The 24,393-nt window shown below is 32.0% G+C and overlaps 1 protein-coding gene and 1 long non-coding RNA gene across 7 annotated transcripts in view; both read right to left on the bottom strand.

Moving 5' to 3' along the window:
• The window catches only part of LOC127700824 (solute carrier family 12 member 4-like), an 81,614-nt gene that overhangs the window by 36,710 nt on the left and 20,511 nt on the right, over positions 1 to 24,393 (bottom strand). For 2 of the 4 annotated variants that reach the window (XM_052204508.1, XM_052204506.1), the window contains 3 exons: positions 7,801 to 7,892; positions 5,696 to 5,806; positions 2,325 to 2,336 (listed from right to left, as the gene is read on the bottom strand). In XM_052204508.1, coding sequence (XP_052060468.1) covers positions 2,325 to 2,336; positions 5,696 to 5,806; positions 7,801 to 7,892 — 215 coding nt within the window. Of the gene's footprint in view, positions 1 to 902; positions 919 to 2,324; positions 2,337 to 5,695; positions 5,807 to 7,800; positions 7,893 to 24,393 lie in introns of those variants that run through there. The other 2 variants (XM_052204507.1, XM_052204509.1) reach the window with 2 other exon arrangements.
• On the bottom strand, positions 4,543 to 5,242 carry LOC127700837 (uncharacterized). Of its 3 annotated transcripts, XR_007981733.1 has the most exons (4): positions 5,109 to 5,242; positions 4,929 to 4,988; positions 4,749 to 4,808; positions 4,543 to 4,628 (listed from the first exon to the last, which is right to left on the bottom strand). It is a non-coding gene; the product is annotated as an uncharacterized LOC127700837 (long non-coding RNA). The 3 variants fall into 3 exon arrangements; XR_007981734.1 differs by lacking the exon at positions 4,929 to 4,988; XR_007981735.1 differs by lacking the exon at positions 4,749 to 4,808.

Raw genomic sequence — 24,393 nt, forward strand, 5'->3', positions numbered from 1 at the left:
AGATATTTTCATTGAATTTCAAAATTGTTAGGTATTTCAAAGTAATTCTGGCTATGGTGAAAGTGTCCCATTTTTTAAGAAAACTAGACATTCCATAGTAGGTATTTATACAGGGTCTAACATTCATCATTCCTGTAAAGTTTGGAAAGATTTTTTAATTTCGATGGAGAAATTCAAACTGGCCTTCAGAATTTATCAGAATTAAATTGCATCTTATTAACTTTCAATACATTATTTATGGCAATATAAGTTGAGATAAAAAGATGACAATGTCAATTCCCATAGGTTCCAATGAAAGTTATATGGAATGATTAACAACCATCAAATCAGCCTGAAATGAAGAATATTTGTAACGGGTCTCCAAATTATCATACCTATAAAGTTTTTTAAATGATTTGAAAATATATTTTAAAACTAACCAATAACAATCACATTCCCTCTAGATGCTATGTTTTTCATCCAAATAAAATGAAATGTGTAGTCATTTCTGTCAAGTTTTATGTAAACTGGCCTTTTAGTTTCAGAGGAGATGACAAATATGTAAAAGTTGAAGAGACAACAGACACCAAGTGATTGAAATAACTCATACTGCCCCTTTTGTGCCATGTGAGCTATAAATGAACCAGATAACAAAAATATATATGGTGCCTTGTACTAAAACAGCCTTGCATCCTGGACCAACCTCCTCTTCCTGTCAGAAAGTGTGGAGCAGTGAGCCAGGATCCCAGGCTAGTACTAAAACTCTCACACTTTATTAACTAGTGACATTAATTTTTGTTTCAATCAATATGTCAGAAAAACTCAAAGTAAAGATATAACTTTGTTATTAAAATAACAAATAACAAACTCATTGCTATCAAAATTGTTAGTAGAATGCATAACTCAAATAATTAGTAGCTTACTTTTGACAGCTCATTACTGAAATGAAATATCCTAGTTACTTGTATCTACTATTATCAAGCATGTTGTACATTACTTAATTGTGTAATTCAGGTTATGAAAGAGTTATTTCCCTTATTTCTTTTAATGAAATGCACGAAAAATTTGTATTCCATGAAAATAAACCAATAGGAAAATGATTTGTATGGCCTTCTCATTTTTTTTCTTTTTGATATATGCTGAAAGCTGTTAAGACATTAACATTTGATGTCCATATTAAGCAAATATTACATAATCTATTTAATAGGGCAAATGTCCTTATCAAGCAAATATTACATAATCTAACCAATAGGGAAAAGCTTTTAATATATTTATATACAAAATCTAATATTATATCAAGAAGCATTTACCAACACTTGCTATTGGCAACAGGCAATAAAATTAAAATACAAAAATAAAATGCAAAACAGCTTATAGACACATAATCAATTACTATATGACTACTAATAGTTGTGTTAAGTCATATAGTACATTTGAAATTAACTTACACACATTTTTTAGGGTCAGGGGTTTTTCATTTTTAATGATGTAGAAGACTAGATGTATATTTTCTGTCTGATTTTAATATTTAAAGCGCGAGGCTTGCCGAGCTCTTTAAATATTAAAATTTAACTGTTGAGAGTGGAGAAATATCGTAATACACGAGTTATAGTGATGGAATCTGTTTCTCTAATGATTTTTATCCTTCCTTTTCAAAGATTTGCAGAAAGTTGTGTTCTTTATATGTGACGTCATCAGGCATGGTCGCCTTTTTTCATGACTTCACAATCGGGAATTCAGAAGAAACCAAGAAAATTTAACGTCATAATTAAATTTCGACCAATCATTTGCCGGGAACAGATATTTCACTAGTGTGGAGAACAATTTTTTCACAATCGATTGGGAAATGTGAAAATAGTGACAAAATTAGAGAAAAAAAACCCTATATGTCTTATTGAAAAACACATTCCCACTTACACTAAGTTGAAATTTACCTCTTATACATTTAAGTAAAGAATTGTAATTTGAATAAGAAGTATAGATTAAAGAGCATTTAAATAAATTTTTAAAATCGAGTTCTTAACACTACTTTTGTTACTCTCTATATGTGTTTTGGTTATTTTTGTTGCTGGTTTGCTGTCTCATTGATGTTTTATCTACATCTCCTTATATTCATAATCGATACTCTTAAATGTTTATTTTTTTTTTATCACAAATTTTTAAAGGTAAATATCAACTTAGTGTATTGAATATATTCAATGCAAAGTAAGCTAAAAATTTTAATTCTTCCACAAAAGTAATTTGATGCAAGGATAGCTTAACAACATGCTTTGGGAATGCCTCATCCAAGAAAAAACAATCACTAAAATATAAAACAGGAATGCAAGATAGCCAGTGTCATATACCTTGCTTTTGTCCTGTAAAAGGAGGTAATATTATACACATCAATATACACATCAAGTGTAGTTAACCTTGAATTAACCTTCAATCAAGATGACTTTCAGTAAATGTTATTAAACACATAAAGGTTATCTAATGTACCTAAATCAAAGTTTTATTTTTCCATCATACAATCTGTTCTTGATTTAATATATCATTTAGTCCCTGAACAATTAAAACATTTTAACATTTAGAAAAGTCAAAAATAATATTTGAAACCAAAATAGAAACTCCACATGAAATCATTTAATTGGAAAAAGTCAATACATTATATCATGAAAAAATTCACAAAATAGTTAAAGATGTGATCTTTAAAGGTGGACTTGTCTTAACATGCTATACCTAGGATCAAGATAAACTCTGTGTAAATGGGTAATCAGATATCATGACACACAAGTTCCTTGCCCACTAGGAAAATTGTGTTTATTGTTCTCTTTTTTGAATTGGCAGACTCATTTGATGGAGAGGGAGTAAATTAACAGAAGAAATTACCTGTTATCTAGTTTACCATGTCTTTCTTCTAATATAAAAACAAGAAGATGTGGTATGATTGCAAATGAGAATTCTCTCCATCAGAGACCAAATGACTTAGAAGTTTACAACTACAGGTCACCACTTCTAACTCTGCTTTGGAAATGAAGTATTTTTTTGTGAAATAACAGCTATTGAGTTTCTGAGGAATTTATATGGGAAGGAGGAAGTATGGTATTGACCACTTTTCTTTGGCTCCTGAATTCAAAAAATTCAAATAATATTCTTCATATCCTTCTAAACCAATTTCTTGTGGGTTTCATGTTGTTCAACTCTGGTTTTCTTGTGGGTTTGATGTTGCTCAACTCTGGTTTTCTTGTGGGTTTGATGTTGCTCAACTGCGGTTGTCTTGTGGGTTTGATGTTGCTCAACAGCGGTTTTCTTGTGGGTTTGATGTTGCTCAACTGCGGTTGTCTTGTGGGTTTGATGTTGCTCAACTGCGGTTGTCTTGTGGGTTTGATGTTGCTCAACTGCGGTTGTCTTGTGGGTTTGATGTTGCTCAACTGCGGTTGTCTTGTAGGTTTGATGTTGCTCAATCTTTGATTTTCTGTTGTCTTTCGTTGACTATTGTTTGTCTGTTAAACTTGTTTCATATTCTTCTGTTTAAGTTGTTGTCTTTAACTTAATTTTTTTTAATTCCAAATTCCATCTTTGTATCTTTTCACATTTTTTTATGTTGATAAAAAAGGATGATGATTAATTTCTCATATGTCAGTGTTCAGGTTTGTAAAGTTGTTTTTTGTGTTTGCTTTAGGATTTTAAACTGTTTACAATTGAAGAAAAAATGTCAAAACTGCCAAAAAATTGAGGATTATTTTGAAACGATTACAGAAATTAAACCCTTTTACAATTCAGGGGCCAAATAATGGTTTAGCACACCCTCCATTATATTTACCTGAATGATATAACTCCAGTAGCTAAAATTCACTTTTTTATTCTACTTCATAATTTTTCTCTATTTTACTTACTTTTATATATGACCTTGAGGTTGTAGTTCTACCTACATCTTTTATAACACCTGTTTGTTAATTTCAAGTAGATTTGATCCATGACTTAATGAGATAACCACAAAGTAACTGATGTAATTCTGTCTAATGAAGGTTACTGAATACAGGGCATGTAGAAAACAGAGGTCGTCATTCCAATTAGTAGATTGATCATTACCTATTGATACCAAAGGGACATTCAAACCCATAAGTCGAAAATAAACTGACAACCCATGGCAAAAAAAGAAAAAGACAGACAAACATTGAACTGTACACAAAACACAACCTAGAAAACTAAAGACTGTGCAACAAGAACCCCAACAAAAACTGGGGGTGATCTAAGGTGCTCCAGAAGGATAAACAGATCCTGGTCAATTGATCAATTACTTCAAGGTATCCTGTGCATTAGAAATCATCAAATACAAACCTTTATATATAATATACAGCAACAAAAGACAACCACTGAAGGCTCTTTTTATGTGGGCAGATTTACAATACTGCAGACCTACAGTACAATAGACTGTAAGTGGCCATACTTACATTACTGTAGACTTTATAAGTGAGCAGACCTACAGTACAATAGACTGTAAGTGGCCATACTTACATTACTGTAGACTTTATAAGTGAGCAGACCTACTGTATAATAGACTATGGGCAGACTTACATCACTGTAGACTTTATAAGTGAGCAGACCTACTGTATAATAGACTGTGGCCAGACTTACATTACTGTAGACTTTATAAGTGAGCAGACCTACAGTATAATAGACTGTGGGCAGACTTACATCACTGTAGACTTTATAAGTGAACAGACCTTCTGTATAATAGACTGTGGGCAGACTTACATCACTGTAGACTTTATAAGTGAACAGACCTACTGTATAATAGACTGTGGGCAGACTTACATCACTGTAGACTTTATAGGTGAGCAGACCTACTGTATAATAGACTGTGGGCAGACTTACATTACTGTAGACGTTATAAGTGAGCAGACCTACTGTATAATAGACTGTGGGCAGACTTACATCACTGTAGACTTTATAAGTGAACAGACCTACTGTATAATAGACTGTGGGCAGACTTACATCACTGTAGACTTTATAGGTGAGCAGACCTACTGTATAATAGACTGTGGGCAGACTTACATTACTGTAGACGTTATAAGTGAGCAGACCTACTGTATAATAGACTGTGGGCAGACTTACATCACTGTAGACTTTATAAGTGAACAGACCTACTGTATAATAGACTGTGGGCAGACTTACATCACTGTAGACTTTATAGGTGAGCAGACCTACTGTATAATAGACTGTGGGCAGACTTACATCACTGTAGACTTTATAAGTGAGCAGACCTACTGTATAATAGACTGTGGGCAGACTTACATCACTGTAGACTTTATAAGTGAGCAGACCTACTGTATAATAGACTGTGGGCAGACTTACATCACTGTAGACTTTATAAGTGAGCAGACCTACTGTATAATAGACTGTGGGCAGACTTACATCACTGTAGACTTTATAAGTGAGCAGACCTACTGTATAATAGACTGTGGGCAGACTTACATCACTGTAGACTTTATAGGTGAGCAGACCTACTGTATAATAGACTGTGGGCAGACTTACATCACTGTAGACTTTATAGGTGAGCAGACCTACTGTATAATAGACTGTGGGCAGACTTACATCACTGTAGACTTTATAGGTGAGCAGACCTACTGTATAATAGACTGTGGGCAGACTTACATCACTGTAGACTTTATAGGTGAGCAGACCTACTGTACAATAGACTGTGGGTACAAACTGGCCATGTATTCTATACCTGTTTGTCTTTATCACTGTATTCTTTTGTCATGTTTGGTTCAATCCCAGCTTGATAATTGGCGATCCTGTTAAGGATTTGTGAGATTTTACCTCTGGCCTGCAAATCATCCTGAAATAACAGTTTTAGTTATAAAGTATTATTTCAATTAGTTCATTTAAAACAAGTATTGGTATTGAATGACATTTCAATTTTTTATGAAATTTTGTATGTATTTAGAAATCATTAAGCTGCATTTGAAAATAAAAAAAAGATTTAAAACTTCCTGGGATATGCAGAAGTAAGAAATAAAAAAAAATGTCCTGTTTCAACAATAACGGTTATAACTTTAAAGTTTTTGGTTGTAAAGAATTATTATGACACAATGACATCTCTTTAAAAATCTCATCGATTTTCATTATATCTGTCTGTTAATAAAGATAAAACTGTTGTTTACTCTGTCAGGATTTTTCTAAATTTCAGCACTTTTCAAAAACAATGAATCAAGGTCCCAATGTGACGTGAATAATGAAATTATGCAATTCATATCAGCTATTATATCTTAATTGCATGACATTTTAGATTCCACTCAAAATCTCTACATGCTTTTTTTCACAGACAGATCAATTAAAATAAAGTTACATGTCTTTATTGAAAAAGAAAGATGTAAAATGCCACGGCCATAGTTTTTATCCCTGAAATGAACCTTAATGTGCAAGTTCTAGACGGAAACTGTTCTTATCAGTTCTAATATTAGATTTTCTCCATTTCATAATATTATTATAAAGATTTTAAGCTAGATGAAAGCCTTACTCACTAAAGATTGTTCCCTGGAGCTTAACATGTGACATAGTCATAAGCAAATTATGTTAAAAAGTTTAAAAGAATTCCTATTAGCTTAATAATTTATTTTCACATGGTGCCTATATATACGAAAATGTTGTCCCAGAAGGAAATAATTTTGCTTACAGAACCCAAGAAGGAGATAATTTTGCTCACAGAACCCAAGAAGGAAATAAATTTGCTCACATATCCCAAGAAGGAGATAAATTTACTTACAGAACCCAAGAAGGAAACAAATTTGCTTACAGAACCCAAAGAGAAGTTTGCTTACAGAACCCAAGGAAATATAATTGCTTACAGAACACAAGGAGATAATTTTGCTTACAGAACCTTGGAAGGAAATAAATTTGCTTACATCACCCAAGAAGGAGATAATTATGATTACAGAACCCAAGAAGGAAATAAATTTGCTTACAGAAACCCAAGAGGAGATAATTTTGCTTACAGAACCCAAGGAGATAATTTTGCTTACAGATCTCAAAAAGAAAATAATTCTGCTTACAGAACAAAAGAAGGAAATAAATTTGCTTACAGAACCAAAGGAGATAATTTTGCTTACAGAACCCTTTTAATAAAGTAACCTTTATAACATTGATGGTTATACATAGCCATACATGCTAAGGCTATTCTACACTACCCAAAGTTTACAAAAAAAGAGGGGAAGGATACCAAAGGGACATTCAAACTCATAAGTCGAAAAATAAACTGACAACTCCATGGCTAAAAAAGAAAAAGACAAACAGACAAGCAACAGTACACAAAACACAACATAGAAAAACCAAAGACTGAGCAACACAAACCCCATTTAAACTTGGGGAAGATCTTAGGTGCTCCGGAAGGGTAAGCAGATCCTGCTCCACATGTGGCACCTGTCGTGTTGCTCATGTTAGTACAAACCCAGTCATAAGTCTAATTTGGAAGGTCACAAGGTTACAAGGGAATAAAAGTAAGTTATCAATGTTGCTTTATATATTGGTTTAAAATACTGTTAATTCAGAAAGTTTGCAATGATTTTATTGCAAAAAATGTGACTGATAAAAACTAGCATTTTAAACTTGAGAAGTATTATATGAATTCAGCATTTTCTGATAAAGCAATAATTAATCTCACACTTTTTCCATTGTTCAATATTTGCAAGAATATATGCATGCAAACATTTCTGAATTTAAAGTAAAGGGACATGGTGAAATTCTTGTCTTTCAAAAATATATGTAGAAATGGAGAAATCAATCTCATAAAACTGCTCGTCTCCAGTACAAAACATGTACAAGTAATAAATGTACCTCATATAAAGCCATCTGATGCTCATAAGGACCTTCCAGTTCATCATGACTTGCCAGTGGTTCATTATCCCGATTTCTGTTACCATCTTCTCCTAAAAAATAAACAAAACATATACAATAATATGTCTAAACAGAAGTCCTATGGGACATAAATTTTGTACTGATTAGGCAGGTATTCAGGAAGTCCTATGGGAAATGAGTTGACTAAGGGTTCTGTTTTGCAGGAATCTATCTATGGAGGTTTAACTATTACAAATAGGCATTCTACATCACTTCACCAACTCTGTCCTTCAACAATTGACTAAAAACATTGTTTCAAAAAGCATAATTTGAAAACATGGACCATGGAATTTTCTGCAAATTATACAAATAAACAAGTAAAACAACCAAAACCAAGATTGAATGACATCACAGCAGTGAGCAAGCTAACAAACAACGTTACTGAACATTTATTTATGCTTCTGTTACATCATGCCTGCTTTTCATCACAGATATAATATTCTTTGACAAAACATGTAAATAAAAATGTTCATTATTTTTGCTGTTTTCTTATCTGCACTGCAGTACCACTTGGGATAAATATTGGTGAAGTTCGCATCAATCCCAAACTTGATTAGGTTGTTGTTGTAATATTTTCTGAGGAGTTTTATCGATATCATAATCACACTTGATTCATCATTTTGGTTTCTGTTCTGACAATGAAAAGTAAATGTAACGATTCTATGATGTATCTTGTTAAAATTATCAAACATTTCGGGAAAACAAGAAAATTAAGGTTACTAAAAACATACATATTGATAGCTCTATCTAATCATAGAAGTTCATGTACATGTTTCATCTACCAAGATAGTTTTAAGGATTTATGACATGGAACTGAAGGAAACTGTCTTATACAGGGAACAATTGAAGAGATTTGTTACCCTAATTAAAGAGAATTGTATTGATCTTAAAGAGCCATTACTAGCAAACAGTGCCATAAACTGTAACTAACCCGTAAACACACTCAAATCTACCTTTACAGCAAATTCTGTTTTGGCTCTCAAAAAAATCATACAGCAAAGAAGAGTTATAGCATGGTTTGTATTTTTTTAGTCCAATATTAAACCAAACACTTCAATATCAATGCAGCTTCTCCACTAGTATGAATGCAAAGATCAATCTGCTAATGGATTCAAGAATAACGGGTCCCAGAAGGACATTGAAAAAAAAAGAATGAACATACCACATCATAAGTCTGACACTAAGAAAACCCAAAATGCCATGGCAAAAAAAAACGAAATAAAACCAAAAGACATTCAACATTAAACTTTATGATGTAAGGTAGCATAATAAAATCTGGCTCTGTAAGAAGTTTTTACAAATAACATTTGTATTCATATGTGATAAATCACATTTTGGAAAAGATTTGTATTTTCGAGGACTTATATATAATAGTCAATTGAAACTGGTCATAACTCCTGGAAAATGACAATAAATTCAATGTTACTGTCAACAGACCATGAACTAAAGATCATTATACAACTGTACTTTTAAAATGACAGATGATAATCAAATATAGGAAATATTGTTTAAATGTCATCTTTACATGATTATCTATGCCAACACAAATCCCCCATGCATCAGTCCCTTGACCTCTTAGAAATTCTGTTAAGATAGCTACCATTAATCAAGATAAATAAATCAAAATGACCAATAATGACCTATTGATGGCTGCTTAATGTCCAGCTGAAAATTGTTATTCAGGACAATAACATGTTGACCCATTATGAATATACCCTGCCCAGTACTATATACAGATGTTGAGTAGGATTTAGAACTTGGTAACAAATAAACATTCTGCAAGAAAGCATATTACTAAACCCCGAGTCCCAGACATATTACTAAACCCCGAGTCCCAGACATATTACTAAACCCCGAGTCCCAGACATATTACTAAACCCTGAGTCCCAGACATATTACTAAACCCCGAGTCCCAGACATATTAGATATCATGACAAGCAATCATCCTATTATTGGTGAGAAGAAATTTTGTCAAATCCTAAGAAGTTGCATCCAAAGAAAATCAATATATAGGCATAAAAAAGTCTCATCAAGGGACATAACTCCCCTCAAGAATCATTTAATCAAAGAAGTACAATAAAATGATCATAAAACTGACACATGTTCATTCGACAAAAAATATAACCAGTATTGATGGTAAGACACACCAAATATAACCAGTATTGATGGTAAGACACACCAAATATAACCAGTATTGGTGGTAAGACACACCAAATATAACCAGTATTGGTGGTAAGACACACCAAATATAACCAGTATTGGTGGTAAAAATATAAGACACACCAAATATAACCAGTATTGGTGGTAAAACACCAAAGGTAAGACATACCAAATATAACCAGTACTGATGGTAAGACACACCAAATATAACCAGTATTGATGGTAAGACACACCAAATAAAACCAGTATTGGTGGTAAGACACACCAAATATAACTTGTATTGGTGGTAAGACACACCAAAGGTAAGACATACCAAATATAACCAGTATTGGTGGTAAGACACACCAAATATAACCAGTATTGATGGTAAGACACACCAAATATAACCCGTATTGGTGATAAGACACACCAAATATAACCCGTATTGGTGGTAAGACACACCAAATATAACCAGTATTGATGGTAAGATACCAAATATAACCAGTATTGGTGGTAGGACACACCAAATATAACCAGTATTGATGGTAAGACACTCCAAATATAACCCATATTGGTGGTAAGACACACCAAATATAACCAGTATTGATGGTAAGAGACACCAAATATAACCCGTATTGGTGGTAAGACACACCAAATATAACCCGTATTGGTGGTAAGACACACCAAATATAACTCATATTGGTGGTAAGACATGAAAGAGGTTACATTTTTTATACCACAGAGATATTTTCACCAGCATAACCTTATCACAAACTTTGTTGCATGATGCCGCCACCTGAAATGAAACACCTGGCCGTAGTCTCCCTTTTGGGACTATAGTCACAAGTGAGACAATTAAAGGATAAATCCACACTGACCATTACTATATTCCTCCCATGTAAAGATGAAAGAAACAGCAGACAAACAGATTGAGTCGCATACCCAGAGAAACATAGAAAAATAAAAGAAGAATGTGTCGATAAAGACACTAATGCCCCCACTTGTAAATATACCGCAAACGCATTAATGTTCCATTTATAAAGGGACATACCTTGAAAATGTTGAAAGTGACACAACCTTAATTCCAACTTGGTCTGTACTTGGTGGTAGTAAGTATTGTGTTTAAGTTTCATAAAATTTGGTACAGGCAAACTAAAGTTAGATTGTGGAAATGGCAATGGAGTAGGCCCAGTAAGACCCCTTTTTTGCCCTAAAATATAGCATTTTTACAAATTAGTTTAAAATGAAAATTTATAGTTGTTTATTGGAAAGTAGAATACTATTGTTACATAAATATGGGCTGTGTTTTGACAATGCAATGCACATGCATCAGGTACAAGCATCATTAATCTATGTAAAATTACCAAAATCTTCACAATTTTAGCATTTGTGCTAATTTTTAGACGGTTTTTGTCTAAAATTAAAGTGGCCACACTTGTGTTCAGTCTTAATATTTAAATATATGCTGTATTTGATGATAATACATAACATATATAAAGGTTGAGACTGAACACAAATGCGGCCACTTACATTTTGGACAAGAACCATCTGAAAAGTGACGTTTTATGGCATATTTGAAAGATTTTTCATATTAAAACTCGAAACTGGGCATCTTTCATGTTCAAATCAGTTCAAATCTATCACATAAACTAATTGAATCAACTGAAGTAGACTCTTAATTGTTTAGCATTGTGTATAAGTTTCATAACATTTGGCTGATACAAACTAAAGTTAGAGAACAGAAACTAATTTTGGGACGTACATATATAGGTACGGACAGATAGACGTATAGACGGCCAAGAGTAAAACTTTATCTCCCCCCCCCCCCCCCCAACACAGTGGGGGCATAAAAACCAAAAATAAAAGAACAATGTGTCTGGTGACATAAATGCCCCCTCACACGCTTTGCAACGAAAATGGCACGGACGGAAGGAAAGACGGAAGGGCAAGGGTAACACTTCATGCCCCCATCGCCTACTGCAGGTGTAAAAAAAGAACTAAGAGCTGAATGAGCTATCTCATAAAATTGGTTAACCTTTGAAATAATGAAAATATTCATTCTAGTAAGTATTAAAGAAAAAATAATCTTCAAATAAATGAGGTACTGAGTACATTGCAAAGTAAAGTTGTACTTCTGACATTAAATATTTAACATACCAGTGTTCTAAGATCTTATTAGGATATCACTTTCTTCATCGATTTCAAGGATAGTTTACATATCAATGTCTTAATCAAAGTCAACAATGTAATGAAATGTTAATGAATCATAGCTAAATATAATTGAAATCTCATTTGTCAAGAGTATTTTTGGGTGAAAATGTTATAAAACTTTTAACTTTTTAATTGTTAAATAGATTCTGGTTATCAAATACAGATAGTAGTTTTCTAGATTGGTGGAATATTCCCTAAAACAGCAATATAGTTTCCTTAGCTCTGGGTCCATAAAATACCGACCTTTACGTTCAGTATTCTTTCTCGGTTAATTACTGAATCATACTTATGAATCTCCGAAAGATTTATCGCTTCCAAAGAAAAATACTAAATGACAATTTCTTACGTGCTAGAAGTCAGATGAAGTCAAGAAAATACATTCAATTTCCTTTCTCAATTTGAATCATACTAAATAATTTCTGAAGAATTATTTCTTCCCAAAAGAAAATACTAAAATGGTCATATCTTTCATGGGATTTGACCTCATATACATTTAAACCTGCATAACCTTTCTTTCCCTTGTTTGATGTGCAAGTACATCAACTTATGTCACACTTTCATGAAGTGTCTTATTTTTTCTCCATAATTGTATGTTTGTTGGTGTTTTACACCACTTTCAGCGACCTTGGCTATATCATGGCAGCTATTTTTGGCGGAGGAAACCATAGTTTTTCTTGAGAACTACCAACCTTCGGTAGGAAAACTGGCAATCCTAGCCGGGCCTGGTCAATTAAGAACCGAGTCAAACACACCTCACCATGAGCTGGGTTGAACTCACAACCTCTAAGTTGACAGGCTCAGTGATTAATATAGATGTACTACCTAGACCACTTAGCCATGGAGGCCTGCTTATTCTTTATTATGGTCTCCAGTCATCAATACAATCTTCTATAACCAAAATTCAATTAGAAGAATAGAACTGTTGATGTAGGTAACTTTTTTATTTATTTATTGATAAGGTCAAAAATCATTTTAGTTTAGTTTCATATTGTAGGTCCGAGTACACAGTTATTTCGTAGTGCATTTCTTTTAGACAATAAATGAAAATAAAAAAAATCCCACCTGCGCTTTCTCAATAATATTTTTACAGTGTGTTGTACTACTTTTGGGACAAATTATATCAAAATTATAGAAAACTTCATCGGCTCTAACTCAAAATATGGACAATTCTATGTTAAGGGGGTCTTGAAATCTTTTGACAGCTTCCGAAGTGCTAATTTTTAACCTTTTTCAGCTGGACCAAACCACTACTTTACTTTACAATTCATGACCCAAATTTTTTTACAGTGTAATTTCATCCCCCTACTTGCTATTTGAGGCATAAAACATGAAGGAATACATTTGGAAGGGGTACTAAAAAAATTGGCAAGCAACACACTGTCCACACTAGGGACTTTATTCGTGGACAACGAAAATCAAAGGACGATAACTGTGTACTCGGACCTAATAGGATAGAAAAATTTGACCAATCTTAATAAAACTTGGTATGACTAAAGCTTAATAAATTATGAGACTGCTGACAAAGCTTCATGGCAATAGGATATATATCATAGACAATATGATAAATTCTATATTCAACTTCGCGTGTTAAATTTTGACATTTAAATTGAAAAATTTCAACTATCAACATTTGGGGCTTTAAAAATTAAAATATTGCAAAAAATTACATTTTAAAGGCCTTAATATATGACATATTATGTATTTAAAGCAATTAATAGAATACTCATTTGATTTATCAGACTTATCACAATTATTTAAAAGTCAAATTTATATGAGCCTGTGCCAAAAAATGGAGGTTTTCCAATGAAGGGGGGCCTTACATGAAGATGTATTATTTTCCAGCAATTTTAAATTTGTGGAGTTTTTTGGTTATAAATAATCCTTACATATGTATTAAATGTACTTTAAATGGAAAGAAAAATTACAAATAGCATACCATATTAGTATAAAAGGGTCTTAAGCCAAGTAAGACTGAAAATAATTTAGGGTCAATTTAGGCCGTAGCACATATTTACATTTAAAAATGCATACTGAAGCTATAGGAAATAAAAATTTGTGTCTTTTTTATAATTTCTATACTCAGGTTACATGATACAATAAATCTGAGCATAAAAGGACTCTTGCATTCAACTTTTTTTGCAGACAGTATGGTCTGATACAAAGATTTTTCACTTTTTAGTGAAAAACTTGCATGCAATTTTAGCCTCAGCAGGCTTATATTTGAACCACTTGCTATTTAACATAAGAAAAGAAAGATACTATGTGAAATGAAACAGGTACAAAAGACATTGTGAAGTGCTTTTAATACAAATTTAGTGAAATCTTTATTATGGACTTCATCTTTTATGTACCTAGGTCCTCACATTTAACTTGATCCAAACAGGCCGTTACACGAGGGTCATTTATACAACACATTTTGCACATATTGTCTGATAATCTTATTTTCTGTAGATTCAGAGTTCACAAATGAGTAATACAACTGGGTTAAAGCATAGAAACACAAATATTGACACAGGAAAACCTGTCACATAGAAAGTCAGAATGCCACTTATGCATCAAAATTGAAAAAGCTTTGAAATGCTTATTTTGACCATATAATGCCAAAATGGGAAATTTTTGCAGAATTTCTATCAAATAAAAGTTTAAATCCTTTAGTTTCATGCTATCTGACAAATTGACACCATTAAATCATTCAGGGAAGTTGCCAAAGTACAGATTCTATATTTACTGATTTCGCCTCTTAGGTCCGATTACACAGTTATTTCGTAGTGCATTTCTTTTAGACAATAAATGAAAATAAAAAAAATCCCACCTGCGCTTTCTCAATAATATTTTTACAGTGTGTTGTACTACTTTTGGGACAAATTATATCAAAATTATAGAAAACTTCATCGGCTCTAACTCAAAATATGGACAATTCTATGTTAAGGGGGTCTTGAAATCTTTTGACAGCTTCCGAAGTGCTAATTTTTTAACCTTTTTCAGCTGGACCAAATCACTACTTTACTTTACAATTCATGACCCAAATTATTTTACAGTGTAATTTCATCCCCCTACTTGCTATTTGAGGCATAAAACATGAAGGAATACATTTGGAAGGGGTACTAAAAAAATTGGCAAGCAACACACTGTCCACAGTAGGGACTTTATTCGTGGACAACGAAAATCAAAGGACGATAACTGTGTACTCGGACCTGTAGATAATGTACTTTTGATTCAACAAATGTTTGGTGCTTTATTAATTTTGAATAAATGAAATAAAGTTGATAAAAATGCCCTAAATTTTGATAAAATCTGCTTAATTCTGAAATGAATCATTGAACTGAAATGCTATCTCTTTGTATTTAATCAATTAATTTTATTTCCTTTTTTTTTTGTAATACAATAAGAATATTGCTTCTATTTGTTTTCTCATTAATATAATGTACATTCAATTTTGGGCGATTTCCAAATGATGATTTTTGTATGTAGAGAAAGAAGATAATGTTTTGTCAGATTGAATGATAAATAAAACAGAAAATCTAGTACTGATTTCATAATGCTTAATTAATTATAGTTTTTTCTCTGCAAACATTTCCAGCTGGGTAATTTTCTATGATTTCTAAAAGCTCTTTTTAATATAAAACACTGTTTATTCTTATGTTTAGATTCTCTATGCAATTTCAGCTTATCAAATATTAAAATTGATTATATAATAATACCTGATGCTTTCCCTCGACAAATTCTTGTACCTCTGAAGTTGCAGGTAGCTACATAATTATGATGATTTTTCATATTAAAAAGAGTTTGAAAATTAAAAAAAAAATGTCTAAATACTTTGCTTCCTGCTGGTATATAGCAAACAATAAAATGCAAACAAACAAAAAATTCTTCATCATTTTATATCGAATGACTTATTTTTCTAAGATGTATATCACATTGCCGTGAATCAAAGTTTAAGTAAATTGAATTTGCTGTGGAAGTCATGGCCTTTCAGTTAGAAAAACTTTAAACAGTACTCAGGGTTCAAAAATTGTGCTCGAAACACCAAATTCAGTATCGTTATTCTGATTGGTTGAATTAAGAATCTGAGTACGATATTCAAAATTGAAATTTTTATGACCACAAGGCCAAGTCTAACTTTCATAAAACTCTAAAAATCTGGCAAGAATTGTTCACATGAGACTGCTAACCATGCAATTTTCCATATAATTAATATTTCAAAAGGGCATAACTCTTTTAAAAATAATTGTTTGGCACTGATTTTCTAACTCATTCAAGACATTGCTGATATAAACCTATGTTATAAGTTATACAAAAATCTGGCAATAATTGTACATGTGAGAGCACTAACAAGACTTGACGGAGAGAGCAAATTGGGTTACATGTATATTGAATGAACAAATACATAGCATACTCTTTTTAGAATTTGCAAAAAATGACATACATGCAAATACGGAAATTCAAATGGCAAAACAAGTTTCCACAAATATTCATATGTGATTTATTAAAATAACTTGGAAAAAAAACAATACTTTTTACTCTTTAAAGATTGTCAAGAATAATAAGGACAGTACACCTAAAATTAAATAAAAGAGTTTTCCTAGAGCTGTGTCAAATGTGTAAAGAGATTGTGTATCATGTATAGGACAAATGTGTAAGGAGATTGTGTATCATGTATAGGACAAATGCGTAAAGAGATTGTGTATCATGTATAGGACAAATGTGTAAGGAGATTGTGTATCATGTATAGGACAAATGTGTAAGAAGATTGTGTATCATGTATAGGACAAATGTGTAAAGAGATTGTGTATCATGTATAGGACAAATGTGTAAAGAGATTGTGTATCATGTATAGGACAAATGTGTAAAGAGATTGTGTATCATGTATAGGACAAATGTGTAAGGAGATTGTGTATCATGTATAGGACAAATGTGTAAAGAGATTGTGTATCATGTATAGGACAAATGTGTAAGGAGATTGTGTATCATGTATAGGACAAATGTGTAAGGAGATTGTGTATCATGTATAGGACAAATGTGTAAAGAGATTGTGTATCATGTATAGGACAAATGTGTAAGGAGATTGTGTATCATGTATAGGACAAATGTGTAAAGAGATTGTGTATCATGTATAGGACAAATGTGTAAGGAGATTGTGTATCATGTATAGGACAAATGTGTAAGGAGATTGTGTATCATGTATAGGACAAATGTGTAAGGAGATTGTGTATCATGTATAGGACAAATGTGTAAGGAGATTGTGTATCATGTATAGGACAAATGTGTAAGGAGATTGTGTATCATGTATAGGACAAATGTGTAAGGAGATTGTGTATCATGTATAGGACAAATGCGTAAAGAGATTGTGTATCATGTATAGGACAAATGTGTAAGGAGATTGTGTATCATGTATAGGACAAATGCGTAAAGAGATTGTGTATCATGTATAGCAATTAACACCATATCCCTTATCTTTCTATGACTGGATTCATTAGTATTCATTAGGGACCAACTTTTGTTGGTTATATCATTATATCCAAACCACAGATGTATATGCTCGACAAAAGTAGATTTTCTATATGCTTGTATGCAGACTTTGGCAAAACCACATTATCAATTATCCACCAAAACACAATTTTTCATCAATCCATGAAAATTGATTCCCATGAAAATAAATGAATCCACAACTCACTGACAGTTGGTTTCTCATGTTGTTTAGACAGTTTCCCTGTGCTTGAGGTGTATACTCTATTTTTGCAGTTATGGCATATTTATTATTTTTGAGATACTTTATCTAATTTCTCTAAGCATCGCTGTTTGTTTATGCAGTAAATTGCACTGATATTTCATAAAAAAAACGAATTTTTTTCAAAACCATAATTCATATTTATTACTAAAATTTAACAATATATAATTTCATATTGCCTCTTGCCTTTCATTTATCTTAATACAAAAATTGTGAAAACAGACTATATCTAATACTCTGTTGGCTAAGATCTATAATGTATTTCAACACTTGTTTAAAATTTGCAATTTTTCATCCTGAAAATTTGTTATCTAATTTCTTTGCCCCCTTTTAGTACGAAAGCAATTCCAAAAAATGATTTAATATGGCAGCACTAAAGTAACTCAATGAAAGTTTCTATGTCCCTACGGTGTGCTGACAACATCTCTAAAACAACCAAAATTAATTATTAAGTTTCTGTGGAAAATAGAATGTTCTAAAACTAATTCACATAACAAAACAAATAAGCCTGAAAATCAATTTGTCAGCGATGTTATGGTTTTAAGTCTAAAAGTGACTTCACATTCTGATTTAATATTTGACAAAGAAATCTCCTGCATTGGGGTAATTAAAGGTAATTTTTTCCATCAATATAAATAGTACATGTATCTTTTATTTCTTTGTTGCTTAAGTAATTGACCGAGTGGCAAAATTATGCTATTCTACTAATAATATGACATCAAAGAACAATCACCTGTAATCATGACGTCTATATTTTTACAAGAATGCATAATACATGTGATCGGGTTCCTGTCAAACTTTTGTTAACACAAACACTTGTCCTGCAGTTGACCAACAACAAAAACACACTATCATATATTCTATTCTTGTGTCTTAACGTATAACATATGGTCTAGAAGGTATAAAACCACTAATTCATAGCCCCATTGCTTTCTATGTTAAATTCTTCAATTTTAAGCATAAATGGCTACTTTGTCTTAAGTTCAAATAAAGTGGCAGTTATTTCATGTCAAAACTGTACCTTATGCTGACTTGTGCTGAAAAAATCAACATACCTTAAATTGCATATTAGAGCGTACTGGTTCCCGGAAGTTTGATAGAACAAAAACAGGAACTTCTGATCTGAACAACAGGCCAAATGAGCCCTCCTATTAAAATTTCATATACTTCTTTATTATTCAAATAAAACTTTCAACAAGAGTTCTACAGTGATCCCAAGTCCCCAAGCTTTCATTTGATACTAAAACTATCCAAATATTCCCACTATTGACAAAGATACAGCTATGCGTAGGAACTATTTTGTTTAAAATATGTACTACTTTCTTGTATGTTCTTTCTGACCGGGCCTGAATTAGTGGTTCTATACCTATAACAGCACCAAACTTGTTATATTGACTTCTGCTTGACTTAATTTCCTTCTATGATCTATTTCTGGCATAGAAAAACACATAAAGCTTTTGTCAAAACACTATATCACTGAATTCAAGCTCAAATTGGACTGGTAGTAACATATGCGTTAAACAAAGAAAACTACATATGGATACCAATAGTGACAGATATGACACTTTTTCAATTTTTACCAGTTCTGATCTGTTAATATCTACTCAAATAACAGTGTTCTTACCTATATGTCTTATTTTTATCTGAGATTCTTCCTTGAATATAAATACAGTGGTCCAAACATAAAATATAATTGATAATTTTGTCCCCCCTTTTTTCTACATGTTGGAAAAGGAGAGTGATTTGGAAAAAAAACATACTTGTATGTATAAACATGGATCAACAAGAGCAATTTATGTATCTCCAAGCTAGACAACTTGCTAAAATGGTTATAAAATGCATTTCAAGAGAGATTTTGGAATTCCTATATAAGTATACACCAATTTTCCTTGAAATAAATAATTCACCAAGAAACACAATAAAACTTGAACACTCACTAGATAATTTGACCAAAAACAATATTTATACTATAAACTAGTCATAATATACAAGTTTCATTGGTTTCAGTGTTAGATAATCCAAAAATTTAAATTTCAGGTAAAATCTTTACTGTGTGCATGCTAAATGACCAAAAAAGGCTAAACTACCTTATTGTAGCAATTTGAGGGCTGTAATTTGACACTAACATAATTGTTACATAAAAAAAATAATGTAACATGATTTCTGACAACAAATGTGACCAATTTTCACTGTAAAGGGTATGATTTCTAAAAATAGAATTTCACATGCCTGTCAGTAATAGGTATAAAACCACTAATTCATAGCCCCATTGCTTTCTATGTTAAATTCTTCAATTTTAAGCATAAATGGCTACTTTGTCTTAAGTTCAAATAAAGTGGCAGTTATTTCATGTCAAAACTGTACCTTATGCTGACTTGTGCTGAAAAAATCAACATACCTTAAATTGCATATTAGAGCGTACTGGTTCCCGGAAGTTTGATAGAACAAAAACAGGAACTTCTGATCTGAACAACAGGCCAAATGAGCCCTCCTATTAAAATTTCATATACTTCTTTATTATTCAAATAAAACTTTCAACAAGAGTTCTACAGTGATCCCAAGTCCCCAAGCTTTCATTTGATACTAAAACTATCCAAATATTCCCACTATTGACAAAGATACAGCTATGCGTAGGAACTATTTTGTTTAAAATATGTACTACTTTCTTGTATGTTCTTTCTGACCGGGCCTGAATTAGTGGTTCTATACCCTTAGATTTTGTTTTATCAGGCCATACTTCCAAAAAACTCAAATTAAATGACCCATGATATAAGTTATAAATGAATACATAAATCATATTAATATATAGCCTAAGTAAGTATGGCATCCTATTTTTCATCCTTTTCAAATATCAATAGATATCTTGATGAAACCACTGCACATTTGATGCTAATTAAATATAAACCTTTTGAGGAATCTGTCAATCAGAAATCAAAGACCATTTTGCTATAATATATAAAGCACTCCAGTGTTAATAAACTAATATCAACTATCCTAAACAGTAATTGTTTTATCTGAAAGCACAATTTCATTACTTGATATCTATAATAAACATGTCTCTCTACTTTTGGTTTTGTTTCCAAGCAATATCATTGATCACAAAATCAGCTGATTTCCTCTAATATGGACACATTAGGACATCAGAAATGAGACTGTTTCATTTCTCAGTCTATTTACAATAATAATTTTTCATTCAATAACGCTAGTCAAGAATGGGGGACTTTAATTCAAACAAATTTTTACTGTAAACACAACAATATTTATTCTGTTGTATCATTAACTATTAATAAAAGGACATGGAGGGACATTGAGGGTTTGGCAACGGGCAAACTAGTTTAACCCTATCACATTCTGTGTGTGTCTGTCCCAAGTCAGAAGCTTGTAATTTAGTGGTTGCCGTTTTTTGCTGTATATCATATTTGTTTTTTATTCATTGTACATAAATCAGGCCGTTAGTTTTCTCATTTGAATTCTTTTACATTTGTCATTTCAGGGCCTAAGACTTAAAGCTGACTATGCAGTATGGGTTTTGCTCATTGTTGAAGGCCTTTCTGTGACCTATAGTTGTAAACTTCTGTCATTTGGTCTCTTGTGGAGAGTTGTATAATTGGCAATCATACCACATCTTTTTATCTTTAAATGTCGGGTAAATGTCAGTGCAACGACAACCCAACCATAATAGAATGAAAAATATAAATATGTTGGCTAAAGAGGTAATTGTTGTAGACTTTGACTTCCTGTCCCAACATCCAAGATTGGTGCCACTTGAAAAAACGAATTCTTCTAAATGGGATTTATATACTAGTAGTAATACATAAAATTATAGCCATCATCTAACTCAATTCTCACCCTGTCATGCCTGTTAATAACTGTTAACCTCATCCTAAATCCGAGTCCTAACCCGTCTAGTAGTCCTGTTCCAACACATAATGACACCTTGTCTTAAGTGTGCACCAATTAATCAACAAGTCTTATGAAAGAAATGTTACATACTTAAAACAAGAGGCTGTCAAATCAGAGTGACAGCAAACTGTATTTTCCTACATGAAAATGATATTTGCAAATCTGGACCCCCAAACAGGATCAAGGTAAAGTTTAGATTCAGCATTTCAAAGAACCCCATATATTCAAATTTTGTTGAAATCAAAGAGTTTAATTTTGGACCCCCGATTTAGGACCAACTTAAAAACTGGGCTCAAATCAAAAATCTAAATACATGTTTATTAATAAACAATATAAGTTTTAGTTTTTAAAGGAGTTTGCTCCATAAATATATATATATATATAAAATTTCCAAAATATCATTTATCATTAATACTATAATAATAATTAATATTAATCTATAAAATAATTAATATTAATCTATAAAATAATTAATATTAATCTATAAAACTTATCTGTAATTAATTTCAAAATATATAATAATGAGCAGTAAATTTCATACTATATTTACACCGTCCTACAGAGCTTATCATCAAAAACACCTAGGAAACACAAAATTTTCAAATATATCTGTCACTCCAATTATAATTTTGTTAGGTAGTTGATAATTACCACATGTTTGTTATCTTGATAAAAGGTGGAAATTAGTGCATGAATAAAACAGATACAATCATTGATAGACTATCTATCCATATACTTATTAATTACACCATTTCTGTTCAAAGGGAAATAACTCAAAATAAATAAATCATATAATAGGTATCACTTTTGCTACTGAAAAGTCTACAACTCAACAACGAGAACAGCTAAAATCATGAAAACTGAACTTGACCTTCATTTAGTCACAGGTAACAACATATCTAAATTTGAAAAGATTTCCTAAAAGCGTTTTCATGTTAGTGAACGGACACAGTTTGGCAGCCACTCGCCTGCCGTACATCCCCAAATCAATAACTGATTTTTCCTTCGTAAATCCAGTTAACTATTAGAGCAGGAGGTCACAGGTAGATCAAATCAAACCCTATTCAAATTGAAAGTATGTGTCTAGGTTGGGTGGCATTATCTTCCAGCTGTATGTTACTTTGTCAGCTTAGATATTTTTAAAAAAAAATCTTATAAGTCTGTTAGTCTAGTACAAAGCAAGATATTCAAACGACATGCTCTCATCCAGAATGTGTATGAAATCAACAAAATTTGTATCTTCAGCAAACAATAATTGCTCTGATTGGCTAATTCTTTCTTATTTGACAGTTAATTTTAGCAGAAATGTACAAATTTTCCTATAAAATAAACAAATACTTTTAAATCTATTTTAAAAGCATTTATCAGTTAAGATAAAATATATATCTGATGTTACAATATTGATAGGTGAAAAAAGAGTGCACACGCTGAAATGTCTCTTTACTGACCATTGAATTTATGTTGATATTCCTAAATATAAAGCTTTACTACAAGTATCACACAAACTTAACATTACCCAAGAAAATGAGGTCAAGGTCAGATAAACCAAACAGGGAAATACATGTACACTGTACAATCATTCAATACACCACATATAGTTGACCTATTGCTTATAGTTTCTAAGAAACAGACTTAACCAGGAAACCTTAATATTGACCAATGAACCATGAAAATGAGGTCAAGGTCAGATGATACCTGCCAGACAGACATACACACCTTACAATCATTCCATACAACACAAATAGTTGACCTCTTGCTTATAGTTTAAGAAAAACAGACCAAAACACAAAAAACTTAACACTGAGCAATGAACAGTGAAAATGAGGTCAAGGTCAAATAAAACCTGTGAGACTGACATGTACATCATAAAATATTTCCATACGCCAAATATAGTTGACCTATTGCATATAGTAGCAACGGGCAAACTAGTTTAACCCTATCACATTCTGTTTGTGTCTGTCCCAAGTCAGAAGCTTGTAATTTAGTGGTTGCTGTTTTTTGCTGTATATCATATTTGTTTTTTATTCATTGTACATAAATCAGGCCGTTAGTTTTCTCATTTGAATTCTTTTACATTTGTCATTTCAGGGCCTAAGACTTAAAGCTGACTATGCAGTATGGGTTTTGCTCATTGTTGAAGGCCTTTCTGTGACCTATATTTGTAAACTTCTGTCATTTGGTCTCTTGTGGAGAGTTGTATAATTGGCAATCATACCACATCTTTTTATCTTTATATGTGGGGTAAATGTCAGTGCGATGACAACCCAACCATAATAGAATGAAAAATATAAATATGTTGGCTAAAGAGGTAATTGTTGTAGACTTTGACTTCCTGTCCCAACATCCAAGATTGGTGCCACTTGAAAAAACGAATTCTTCTATATGGGATTTATATACTAGTAGTAATGCATAAAATTATAGCCATCATCTAACTCAAATACATGTACAATGTACAATCATTCAATACACCATATATAGTTGACCTATTGCTTATAGTTTCTAAGAAACAGACTTAACCAGGAAAACTTAACATTGACCAATGAACCATGAAA

Source organism: Mytilus californianus, unplaced genomic scaffold, assembly GCF_021869535.1.
Source record: "Mytilus californianus isolate M0D057914Y unplaced genomic scaffold, xbMytCali1.0.p SCAF_5, whole genome shotgun sequence".
NCBI classification, from domain to species: domain Eukaryota; kingdom Metazoa; phylum Mollusca; class Bivalvia; order Mytilida; family Mytilidae; genus Mytilus; species Mytilus californianus.